Source organism: Montipora foliosa, chromosome 4 (assembly GCF_036669935.1).
Source record: "Montipora foliosa isolate CH-2021 chromosome 4, ASM3666993v2, whole genome shotgun sequence".
In the NCBI taxonomy this organism is placed as follows: Eukaryota; Metazoa; Cnidaria; class Anthozoa; order Scleractinia; family Acroporidae; genus Montipora; species Montipora foliosa.
Genome location: NC_090872.1, coordinates 26,511,590 through 26,524,089, shown reverse-complemented (window position 1 = coordinate 26,524,089; position 12,500 = coordinate 26,511,590). Strand labels below are relative to the sequence as shown.

The 12,500-nt window shown below is 39.0% G+C and overlaps 2 protein-coding genes across 2 annotated transcripts in view; one reads left to right on the top strand and one right to left on the bottom strand.

Annotated features, from left to right (window-relative positions):
• Positions 1-3,362, bottom strand: part of LOC138000462 (tartrate-resistant acid phosphatase type 5-like) — an 11,241-nt gene extending 7,879 nt beyond the window's left edge. Inside the window, exon 1 of the mRNA XM_068846901.1 lies at positions 1,931-3,362. Within this exon, the coding sequence (XP_068703002.1) occupies positions 1,931-2,132 (202 nt within the window). The 5' untranslated portion in view covers positions 2,133-3,362. The remainder of the gene's footprint in view (positions 1-1,930) is intronic.
• A 134-nt stretch (positions 3,363-3,496) lies between these two features.
• The window catches only part of LOC138000461 (cytoplasmic dynein 2 heavy chain 1-like), an 89,104-nt gene continuing 80,100 nt past the window's right edge, over positions 3,497-12,500 (top strand). The window contains exons 1-7 of the mRNA XM_068846900.1: positions 3,497-4,121; positions 4,966-5,357; positions 6,380-6,628; positions 8,444-8,517; positions 9,512-9,683; positions 10,333-10,508; positions 11,601-11,796. Of these exons, the coding sequence (XP_068703001.1) occupies positions 3,497-4,121; positions 4,966-5,357; positions 6,380-6,628; positions 8,444-8,517; positions 9,512-9,683; positions 10,333-10,508; positions 11,601-11,796 (1,884 nt within the window). The remainder of the gene's footprint in view (positions 4,122-4,965; positions 5,358-6,379; positions 6,629-8,443; positions 8,518-9,511; positions 9,684-10,332; positions 10,509-11,600; positions 11,797-12,500) is intronic.

The following is a 12,500-nucleotide window of genomic DNA, read 5'->3' as shown; positions in this document are numbered from 1 at the left end:
GTAATTCACCAGCATATATAAAAGAAGATATTACATGGCCGCGCGGAGATACGATATTTCTCTTCGAGTGTTGAAAAAATATTTCATGAGTGAGCGTAGCGAACAAGTGAAATTATTTTCAACACGAGAAGAGAAATGTGGTATCTCCCAGCGGTCATGTGATATTCTGTTTATTATATAAACATCAATTAAATACCAAACCATTTCACTTTAATATGTTTTGTAGTCCTTAAAGGCTGGTTTTCACTAGCGACGGAGTCGGAGTCGTAATCGGAAGCGCAGAGCGATACGATCTAGTGAAAATCAAACTGTCGGAGTCGGAAGCAGAATACCGATTCCGCTTATGACTCCGTCGCTTACGATCCACTGAAAACTACATTGTCGGAGTCATTTAGCGGAGTCGGAAGAAAATGGGAACGTGCTGATTCTTCCGACTCCGATTCCGTCGAGCTTATGATCCGCTTACGACTCCGATCTTATTCACTAGGTCATAAGCGCTCTTACGATTCCGACTACGACTCCGACTCCTACTCCGTCGCCAGTGAAAAGCAGCCTTTTCGAAGAAGAACTGCGCGATTTCTTACGTAACCGTAGCAACAGTGATTTTTTTCACATGTGAGGCTTTATATGTTATTTGCCAGCTGGGAGATCCGGCGTATAGCGAAAAACTGTGACAGTGGTCTTGAAAATGCAAGGTCGAAGTCACAGTTTTTCGCTCTACGGACCGACGGTCATTCGCGTGTGTTACCTCAACATAATTTGTCACTTTCGAAAATACCACAATACTTTTTGTTTGTCCCCCCAAATTTGCTGTTTGGTATGATATTTTTTCTGGGGTTCTTCGTTTTCCGGGTCTTCGGTCTTCCTTCAGTCCAGGTCTTTTTTTTCCACACACCCGACTATTATGATACGTTATTTGATGATGTATGTCAATAACATTAAAAGGGTAACGATTTACATCTTACGTAATCACATGATTTTTCTCGTGCAATTTCAAAATACTTACTAGTGCTTACTTATTCCAAATTGCACTCGATATCATGTGATTACCTCATGCAAATAGGCCATTTCGGAAAATGTCATAATCATAATACTCTTTGTTTGCAGTTTCTCTTGGGTCTTACAATAGTCCCAAGAGAAAACAAAAACAATGCTTATGTAAAACGAAGAGTATTATGGTATTTTTCGAAATGGCCTATACGTGTTAAGTTAATCCTTACCCTTTTCATAAAATGTTACGAATCTCTATTGTTTTTAGACGAGGGCTTTTCCCATGAGCCTTAACTCGGTTAACTACAGTTCACCACTTCGTCATTTAGTACAGTAGCCTCACTTGTTATTTCTAATATTTTTTCTTATCAGAAGTTCCTCCTGTACTCTTGCGTATGATCACAAAGTTCCAAACTACTTTATTTTCCCATGTAAGAAAAAGAAGACCAAATCCCTGTTGCCTACGGGAATTAAACTTCAACGCCCGAACTTTGCTGGAGATCTCTGTATTTGGTTTTCAATAGTGCCCTACTATTTGATTTGTGGAGGTTCGTACCATTTATGGACTCTGAGCTGGAAAGATAAATGGTGAGCACCGGCCATTTCAACTGGAATGCCGAAATCAATCTGAAATTACGTGTCATACGGCTTGCAAATCAATTTGATTTTCCAGTCCATGTTGCCGTATTGTATGTATCCATCAAATACAGACATGACCTTTTGACTGGTAAGTTAATACATTGTCATGTTTAAAAAACAATAGTCTTGAAAAATTGTTGAGTTTCAAGCTAATTATCGTCATAAACTATGGCGTACAATTTGATAATTAAAAAACTTATAAAAGAAAACTGTTGGGGAATTGAAAACGATGGGAATTCAAGAACAGAACTGAAGATCACTTTGCTTGACTCGTCGCGACATAACAAAATGCCTTCCTTACCTAAACCGATGGTGAATTGAGTTCCAAATTCCTCGGCGACTTTTCCCAAAGTTTTACTAACAGCTCTTTCGTAATAGGTAGTGTATGGATAGAACAACATTCCACCCCAATCACCTAAGACGAGGAATCGAAGTTCTTCACTTTGACCAAATGAAAAACTTGAAAAAAGAAGTAAAGGAATCAACTGTGGAAATGCCATCATCCGGTTTGAGGACGTTTATTGCTGTTGGACTCGTCACGCAACAAATGGACCTCTCTAGCTTTCCCATTTCAGACCACGTGATGTCTCGCGACTCGCGAAAAATACACGCGAGAAATAGCGTAACAGGGAGGCCGTTGTAGCCCTTGAGCTCGAGGAAAAACCGTAAACTCTCTGACGACACAACCACATGAAGAAAGGTGGTTTTTCCAGCTGTCTTTTTTTATCGCGTACTTCTCAAATGCTCGTGCACGGTAACGCAATGCGTGCCTTTCAGGAGCCCATTCATGAGCAGGAGCTTGCTTAGCCTCTCCTATACAAGCCCTATGAGTCAATTCAACCTTTACGCTTATCTTTCTATTTTTAGAACGTCACGAGTTCTTGGGCTCTGCACCCATCGTTTACCACAATAAAGTTATTGTCAAACGAAGACAGCTGTAGTAAAACAATGTATGCAAATTGTGCAAATTGATGTAAATGGAGTCTCCTACTGATGAGCTAGTTCTAAAAATGGAAAGATAGAGTGTATAGGAAGGCTACTACTCATGGGTTCTTATTGACATTTTACTATGTGTTTGTGCTAATTCAACCCGGCGGTGTTTTTGTCTTAAGAATTTTTTCTGTTTCTAAGCGCTTTTGTTGCACACTTTGTAATTTACACATTTCATTGCACAAGTGAGCGAATATGAGACAATGATTAACATATATCAAATACAAGGTGTTACAAATGAACCCACTGGGAACTCGAAAAAATCCGAGCCCGAGATGGGATTGGAACCCACAGAGGGTCGTGGTTTCGAATCCCATCTGGGGCTCGGATTTTTCCAAACTCCCAGTGGGTTCATTTGTAACACCTTGTATTTGATATATGTTAATCATTGCACAAGCATGTAGTAAACACAAATACACTCACACCTTATAATTATCGAACCTTGCAGATAGCTCCGCTCCTTATAAGCACCTGTGGTATGTAATTTTAACAATAAAGGATAAGTGTTTAATGTTTAAACATTAAACATCAAGCAACACGTTAGAAGTTCAGTTTTTGACTTGTCACGACGCGATTAACACCCTTCTATTGCCATTATTGCAAAATGCCAGCCAGTGAGGTTCTTCCCGATGGCCATAATGCATTCCACCGTTGCTACTCCAGTTTCATTCCACTTTTTATTTTTCCTTTATTACTCGAACGCAGTCCACGCTCGGATAAAATATTTGGGACCTTCGAGTCACTGCTTATGATCCTTGTGTACAGTCGTAAAACGGATCTTGTATAAAACCGCATGTTTATTGGAAATAGATACTTTCCCGTGTGTGTAAATATGTGAAAAGCGAGAATCTTTCGATTACCTTAATTTTATTTGGACATGCCATCTGGAGATTTGAGGAAAGACTTCGTTGTCGCGACCACTTCCAATTACTTTGGAATTCAGAGCTCTGACAGCGTTTTGAACGAAGTTCGTTCTTCCAGAGAGCTAAATGCTTTTTTGGACGATGGAAATTCGCCTGTATTAGCGGCGAAGTATGATACTCATCAAGGCAACCGATCCATCAAATTGTCAAACCATGTAGAACCGAGCGATACCGCGGAAAAAGTCTTGGTGTTCTTCAAACTCCAACCTGAAGCAATCACGCCTGACAACTTGCATCAAAACGTTTTTGTTTCATCTATGCTTTCCTCGCCTGTAAATACACTGTATCATTCAGTGCAGAAGGTATTTGCACCGTTGTTGTTGAAGGATGAGAAGTGGAGCCGAAGTTTCGATCCGAAACTGCAAAGCTTATTGAGTGAACTGGAAGCAGGTCTAGGAAGTGTAGTGAGAAAGCAACATGACTCGTCTTCTCGAGGCGCTAATTTTGGCGACGAAGAGAATGTTTCCGGTATTCTAACTCCGCAAGATGAGTTTCAGTACTGGTCCGATGCTTCCGTGTCGGGTTATGACCTCTCTGAAATAGAACGAGCTTCATTTTTCCAAGAGAGCTTTCAAAAAGGTAGGTCAAGGCGACTAATTAGAAATCTACATCATTGTACATCTGCGGTTGTGACAGTTTACATTGTCGTCCATGGCAACTTCGCGCAGGTCATCTGGAAGAAAGGTCCATCAACACAGTTTCAATTCGGCACTTGAATTCGCAAGTTTCAGCATTGAAACCCCATTTGTTCATACATGGACATAAATGAGTCCCAGAATATTTTAATATAAACCACAAATCGATGTACACAATTGTACTTTTTGCAAAATTTATTCCTCACTGGTCCACAGGTCACCCAAGTTCTTGATGAGAAATGATTAGAGCTGTGCCATAAACTGAAACAATTTTAAATTAAGCTATTAAAAAATAGCGAAATGTGAGAAAATGTTTAACACATATTACCTTTCATTTAGTATGTATTAAAAAATAATTTGAAAAATAATTAGTATGTAGTGTTTTTTTGTTGTTTAATGTTAATTTCAAAATTGATATAATTTGGTAATAATTATTATTTTTATATTAAATTTTGCGGTACAGTGTACAGTGTCGGTGTGATGTGAATTCAGGGGAAATGGATGTTTGCAACAAATAAGCTACAAAATAAAGACATTATATTGCCAATACCATTTGAACCTGATCACAGTTATACTTGTGCAAAATTGTGGTAATTAGCAATGTGAAAAAAATTAATTCTATTCTTTCACTTTTTCATCCCAATATCTTTAAACACTACCCATCGCCAAAGTGTGGCTTTTTTCTTGGAATTTAGCTTGCTATGTGAAAGTCTCGTCCTGAATTTACACCCTGTAAAACTGTCAAATGACATGTGATTGCTTTTTTGTTAATAACAATTTTTTTGAAGAAAATGTCTCACAAGATTTTTCTAATCTGGATGCATTGGATCTTGATGACACCCTGGAGCTCCTAGAATCCACGCAAGATTCTCTTGATGAAATCTGGAAACAAGAGGATCATAAGCCTTATTCAGAGACACGCATGAAACATCTTCTGGATGTCATGGCCGGTGCCCTTGGTCGCTATGTGCAACGCAAATTGGGAATGCTTGACATCTGGCATGATTCATTCCAGCAAGTCAAAGATGCTATGCGCAAGGGTATTAATGTTTGTGAAAGATGGGTTTCTACTTGTGAGACCTTGACGTCACAGTACTGGAAGAGATTTCCCTCACATCCGTGGCGGGGAGAGAAATTTACACCAGAAAATCTGTCAAATCTTGCCACAAGACTGGAGGAGGTATGTTAGAATTAGGCCAATTCAAAGAAGAATGACCATTGCTGAGAGTTTCTTGTGAGTTTTCCAAACTCTCTATCATGACTTATCCAAGGTCCAGAATAACAATTGTAATATACAGTACATATAGTGGGTCATATATTCTTAGAATTTGAACCCAATTGTGCACCTGTGGGAAGTTTATAATGTGCATGTACCCGTAAGTGAGCTCTCACGACTCGGCTTACCATCTGGCCCCAGTTGTTCAAGACTGAGGTGAATAACGGCCATCCACCGGATAAGTCACCATCCATTGGATATACTTGCGAATGGTTTTGCCACTGTATGACTTACATGTATCCACACTGGATAGTGATTTGTCCAGCGGATAGTACTATCCATCGTTTAAACAACTGAGGCCTGGACACCAGGCCATATATTCATTGCCGTGACATTGACACCTTAAATTCCCATGACCTGCTGCTGCACTGCTCCTGTCTGACCTTGTAGCTCAGTCAGTAGAGCAGTGGTGATCTAACCTGAAGGTCGTGGGTTCAACTCCCACCCTGGTTAGAGTTCGCTGTCCTTGTGTGGGCCTATTTCCGTTAGTAGGGCTAACGCTCACATGGTCTATATGGGTAGAAAACTAGCACTTCATGTTACCTTCTACCGGTAATAGTTAAGTCTGGACAACACTCACCCTGCTTAAAGCGAATCTATTTCACTTAATAATGCATCACTAAATAATTATCTCCTGATGTGTACAACTTTGTTTTTTTATTGTCAGATTGACACCTATTATACCTTCTTTTTAGTAGTGTCATTAAAAGTTCCAAAATGCTTCTGATCAGCTTTTTTTAAAAGAAACAACATTTTTTAAGTGAACTTAGGAGGAAGTGAGCGGGCTTTCGAGGCAGAGGTAAATCTTCTGTCATTTCAATAACATTTCTGCTTTGACCATCACCCGTATGCTGATGTAAAAGGTCATTTCCTGTTTAAACTAAAATAGGAAATTCCTCATCACTTGTAACCCTTATCTTTTTTAGGTCTTAACTTTAAGAACAGTGCATGAACAACTGGTGCGTCTTCTGACAACCTCAGAGCGACAATCCCTGCGCACATCAGAAGCCTTCTCTCCTTTCTCCGGTCTGAATCCGCTGCATCACAATCCTTACACAGAACCACTGTGGAGGGCAGCTGTTACACAGTATGAAAGAGGAATGGCTCCTGCAGAGCAGAAGATAGCTGGGAAACTCCGGCAGCAACTGGGTGATTTGTCTGCCAAGTCACATCAGGTACACGTGCCTGCACAGTTTGTAGTACTTCAAGCCGGTTATAGTGGGTTTAAACCGATGAAGACCGTCGTAAATTTATTCATCTAGAGGTCTGAAATTGACAATTTGAGGAGATCCATGCAGAGGTTTCCTTTTTCCCTTTTGCTAGAGGGGGAAATCATGCAAACCTCTCCTTAGCAGGGTAAATTTCTAAAGACAAGTACACAAGTTGGACTGAATCAACTCATAGGACTTAAAATTAATGCAAACTTGCAAAATGCGAGTGAGAAATTTACAACTTGTAATATCCACTAGCAAACGTTTGCTACAGTAACTTACATGTAGAATCATTCCTGTCGCCAAAACATTTCAAGAAAGCTGTTCAAATGCAAGAAGGTAGTACAGAAGGCATTTGAGACAAACAGCAGTGGCTTTCAGATGATAAATTACAGGAGACCAAATATTTAAATTTAACTTTTTAGGTCATTAACACAAAGTATCAAATCGAATTAAGTTGTTAGATATTTGAAGGTTATATATGATGGAAAAGCAACTTCATCAACAATTTGCTAGTGGTTTTACCCAATAACCATTTACTTGTAGGAAAAAAAACCTCACCAGCAAAGCTTTGCTAGACTGTGGGCTAAAATTTTAACTTTGAGTCCTGACTCGGATTGCTTACTTTGGATCAATGTAAAAAATAAGGCCTTGCAAAATCATCCTATTCCTAATCTTTAATTAAGGTTAAGGTAGCCTTGGTGAAATTGGGGCAAACGTGCATCAAATAGTTTTGGTTTACAAAACCGTTTTTCGTTCAATCCGAGGTGAGCAATCCGAGGGGATCCAGTCGGACTCTACAGCTGTATGTACTGTCCAGGTAGATTTTCGTTGCCATACCTTAAAAATGTGCAACCAGGCGTTTGGTATGTAGGAGTCTGGTACTACAGTATAAATTCCATTTTGCTTGTTTTCTAGCAGTACTCTTTTGCATAATATATTATTTTGATTCACAATAAAACTGAATTGAATATCAGTAAATCTTTTTGGCCCAATGAAGCTCTCATTAAGAGTTGGCTGACTACGAATGTCTAGGTGTGGTTGCACATGAATGTTATCTTCATCAGTTATGCATCATTAATGGCAAAAAAGAGTTGATCAAGAAAATCCCTTGGAGTCAGATTGAGGGACTGTCTGCACTTAAGTACAAATGACTGTATGATTACGACTTGGGTTTGAACCCGGGTCACATAGGAGGTGGAAGGTGGAGCAGATGACAGCTACTCATAGCCAGCCTCAGACTCTCTACAAGTGCTTTTTACTGACAGTGACTGTTCGTGAAGTATTAAAAGGCATCATTTTTTGTAATTATAGTAACATTTGTGATAATTTATTCCTAATGGCCACTACCGTAATTATTAACCAGGGCCGTAGCCAGTATGAGGCAAACCGAGGCACTTGCCTCGGACATTTTTTCGTGATTCGTTAAAATAAAGCGTAATTCCAGTGTTGTCTTCAAAATGTACTCGTGATAAACACCTAAAATACCTACGAAGAATATTTAACGATGGACATTGCCTCAGTCATAACTTTTTTCTGGCTACAGCCCTGATAACCATCTCCTAAAAACAAGCAAGACTTGTCTTGTTGTGAATTACATTTACTATTAACCCTGTTATACCTGGCCAATACACAAGGCCAATGTCAAAAGAGGGGATCTAGTATTAAATTTATAATTCCGAAAATATGAGAAGATATGAGAGGACCTACAGGGATGAATGACTTGTCAAAAGCAATGCTTGTTTCTCTGATTTTATTTATGAATCCTTCCTCTCTTAGCTTTTGAGGGAATTCCAGAGGTACAAGGAGCTTGTGAAAAGGCCAAGCATAAGCAAAGAACTAGCTCCTGAAAGGTATATTGATTTTCATAACAATAATTATCAGACAGTGTATGTGTACATGAATGACGTACGTTTTTGCCAGTGGCTTTTGGTGTTTGTTCAGAATCGACCATTTTACCGTTGTAGCTTAAAGTTACGTGTACCTGGCCTAGAAGAATGTAAGCGAGGCTGATGTCCCTGTTTTGATTCAAACCTCTGTGGTTTTCTAATGTTTTGTAGCCTATTGTTGTTAAAATTATGTACACAATTTACATGATAAAAGCAGTCAGGTCTGTATCAAATTACAACTTGGTCACCGGCAGCCTCTCTGAGCTCAGTCTTTCTCAGGCTGTAGATCACTGAGCAAACAATAATATAATTGTAAAATGGCTAATTCAGTTTTGTAGCCATGTACAGACTGTGTAATAAGAATTAAATACTATTATACATTACTCTGCAAAAATATCCAACACATTTCAGTAACTGAAGATAGATCTATTAGATAGATACTATTAGATAGATAGATAGCTAGATAGATAGATAGATAGATAGATAGATAGATATTAGATAGATATTAGATAGATGTTAGATAGATAGATAGATAGATTATTTACGGCTAATAACCTAGCAGCCCTTAGGCTGAATTGTGAAATTATTATGAAATTTATATAGGAAAATACTAAGAATGTGATGTACAGTCATGTAAAACTATTTACATGAATATATGTATAAATTTAGACACCATGACGAGAAGCCCTTAGTAAGACACTTGATATATAATAATAAATAATAATAATAAATTATGATGTAATAAATATTCTATTTCGCTATTTTACACTAAAAATTGCTGCTTCTTAGCACAACTGCACATAGCAGGAATTAAAGTCTCTTTAAAATGATTTGACAGTATGAAATCGTGGGAGCTCCAACACTCTCTTACACCTTTGTATACTCTGCTCTACTCTCTTTAACAACAGTTAGGTTTTCTACCTAAATAATGAATTATATATGTATTGTTCCCTTGTAGGGAAACGTTGCTTGGCCAATTGACAGTTTATGTGAAAAGCATTCGAGATGACTTCACTGCCAGAACACAGAATTCTTACTCTGGTGTCAAGGATGGCAGTGGCCCCCCACAGGGAAGGAATATGCCAGAGATTGTCAACAATATTGTGTGGGTCAGGCAGTTGGATTCCAAGGTACAGTGATTATGATGGAAAGAAACGATTAATAAATTATTCCATTCAGAATCATCTTCGCAGAGTTTAGGGATGGAGTTCAAAGTCTGTTAAATTATTTCACATCCTATCAGTTTCTCCTTTAAAGAGGATCATTAATCGCACAAATTTTATTTAGGCTTTCATTGAGATAAGGAATCTTGTTCAGTCTATAACTTACATGTAGCGATGCTGTCGTATTGGATCTGTGGATTTTGTAATTATTGTAAATCTTGTTTTGGAATGCCCTCCTTCCTTCTTGATCATACAATGTAAATCCTTGACTCTTAACTTCTGCCATGCACCACAGCCAGGAACCAAGTAGAGAAGAATACACATACTTAACTGACCACTCCCCATAGGGGCTCTTCAGGGCCAAATTGAAACCCGATCAATGATTTCAGAGGCAACTTTTAAGAATCTCAACTAACCAGAGGTGAACCTCATAGCTACTCTCACGTGCAGCTGAGAAGTTGAACCAGGGAATAGCAGAATCAAATGTAACAAGTGGTTTGGACTGGTCTTAAACCTGGAGGCAAGTCCCTTTAAACCACTGGGCTGTACTGCACTGAGAAGCTGAGACTCCAACTTCTGCATTGTACTTACACTTTACATCATGATAATGTACTAGGTGAAAGAAACACTGAACACTGCGGGGAGCCTCTTGGGGGACCTGTCTGGTTTCAAAGGCTTCAAGCGAGAAGCTACCGAGCTTGAGGAAGAGTTACAGTCCTACTGTAAAGATCAGTTTGAGAGCTGGGTCAGTGAAATGATGACAGCAATAGATGATCCTAAGCAACCTATCAGGTACTGTAAGATATTGAAGTTCACGTCAAGTGAGAAGTCATTATTTAGGGCACATTCTGTGGACTAATTTCAATTTTGACAATACATGTACATCTAATGGAAGATCATAATTATTAACAAGGAATGCAACATTAGGAATAGCTTAAAACCTGTTTCAAAGTTTGCTAATGTTTAAGTGATGAGTGTGGTCACTGAGAACTAAAAAAAAAAAATTGTTCAAGTGGCAAAATATTTAACCCATCGACTCCCGGGGGTTCCCCGTTGATGAGTAAAGTCGTCTGGTGTTAGACAGAGTAAAATACTCTGGCATTAGACAGAGTAAAATAATAAGTACGGCCAGTTCACGCCAGCTTTGGAGTCAAATGGTTAGGAATCTATTAGTAAGGAAGTCTGGTATACTGTACATTCATGATTGTGTACTACATCTTCGTGTACATCATTCTACATCAGATTCTACATCTACCATCATGAGGACATCTACACCACTGTACATGTTCCAGTACTTGGAAAAGTCCCTTTTTGACTGTTTCTGCTTATAGATGACCTCATACACCATAAGCCTTTTTAAAGTCAACAATACTCATTGTACTAACTGTGTAATCACGTGAGCCTAGTACCTGAAAGCTGGTTGGCAATGAGTTGGGAGAGTACTGTACAAAGGAGATTTAGGGGGGGACCCTTTTTCTCCCAATGGTACATGTAATATCCTTGGCCCACCCCTCCTCTCTGAATTAAGCAATAAACTTCTGCCACACTTTTTTTTGCTAATTCTTTTCAATTGCCAGTAATACTAATTAAATTATTATTGTCTAAATTTGCCTGTGATGGTGTACCAGTGCAATGTTGAAAGTACATTTAACCAAACGTGGCTATTGTTGTGTGAGGAAGTTTTGTGGTCATTTTAATTCACTTGACTGTACATGTATCGCAGTTGTAGTTTACCTAATTGTAATTTGCGATTACAATGTAGTTTTCAGTTTGGGAGTTCAGTAAGTATATGCCTAATGTGCTTTAAATGCAACTTCACTGGATCATTTTGTTTGTGGGAATGATGCAACTTACATGTAGACTGTATCTTGTGCATTTGCAAAGCTTGCAGACCAGTGGGAGATTGATGGACCTTGACCACAAAGATGGGAAGTTAAAAGTGCACTATGGGGACAGGCTTGTAACCCTCATGAGAGAAGTCAGGCAGCTCTTAGCTCTGGGGTTTGCTGTACCAGCCAAAGTACAACAGACAGCGAGCACAGCTAGCAAGTTCTACAGGCATGGAATGATCTTGAAGCAGGTAAAATAGCTTTTTTTCCCTTCGCAAGGGTAGCATCGTTATGTTCAAATTAGAGGAGTTGTGCATTGTATGGCTTTGCTGTAAAGTACGGCAGTTGCCTTTTGGTGAAGGAGCCTTGCAAGGCCCCAACGTCTGAACTTTTTCTGCCGTCAAAGCCTCGATTTCTGGAACTTTGCAGCATTTCGATTATGGCCACAGTGGCCACGTGAAATCAGGTTGGTATCAATTGAAAACCTGTTTAATTACTTTCTGTTGCTAAACCAATCAGAGTACTCATTAGAACTGACATGTTCCTGGAACTAATCGAATTTCTTGGGTCAAAATCTGACTCTGTGAATATGAAACGGCATCCCATTGGACAGGCGTTCTCAAAAAAACTCAATGGCCTTTACCAGAGGTTTTTCCAGGGTTCGTATGCGTCTTGAAAACCCTTGAAAACCCTTGAATTTTGAGAGTACATTTTCAAGGCCTTGAAAGTCCTTGAAAATCTCTGCTCATCATTCCTGGTCCTTGAAAGTCCTTGAATTTTTTCTGACCCGCATAACTTCAGTAAAAATAATCAGCTACTCAAGTCATGTCATACAGATGTGACGAGCTGTGGGGTCGAGAATGGTTTCCAGTGCCTTTGCATTATTTTCACGCATCTTCGTTACGGAAAATGAGCAAGAATTGTACTGTCAGACTATTTCCATGGGTAAAATCTT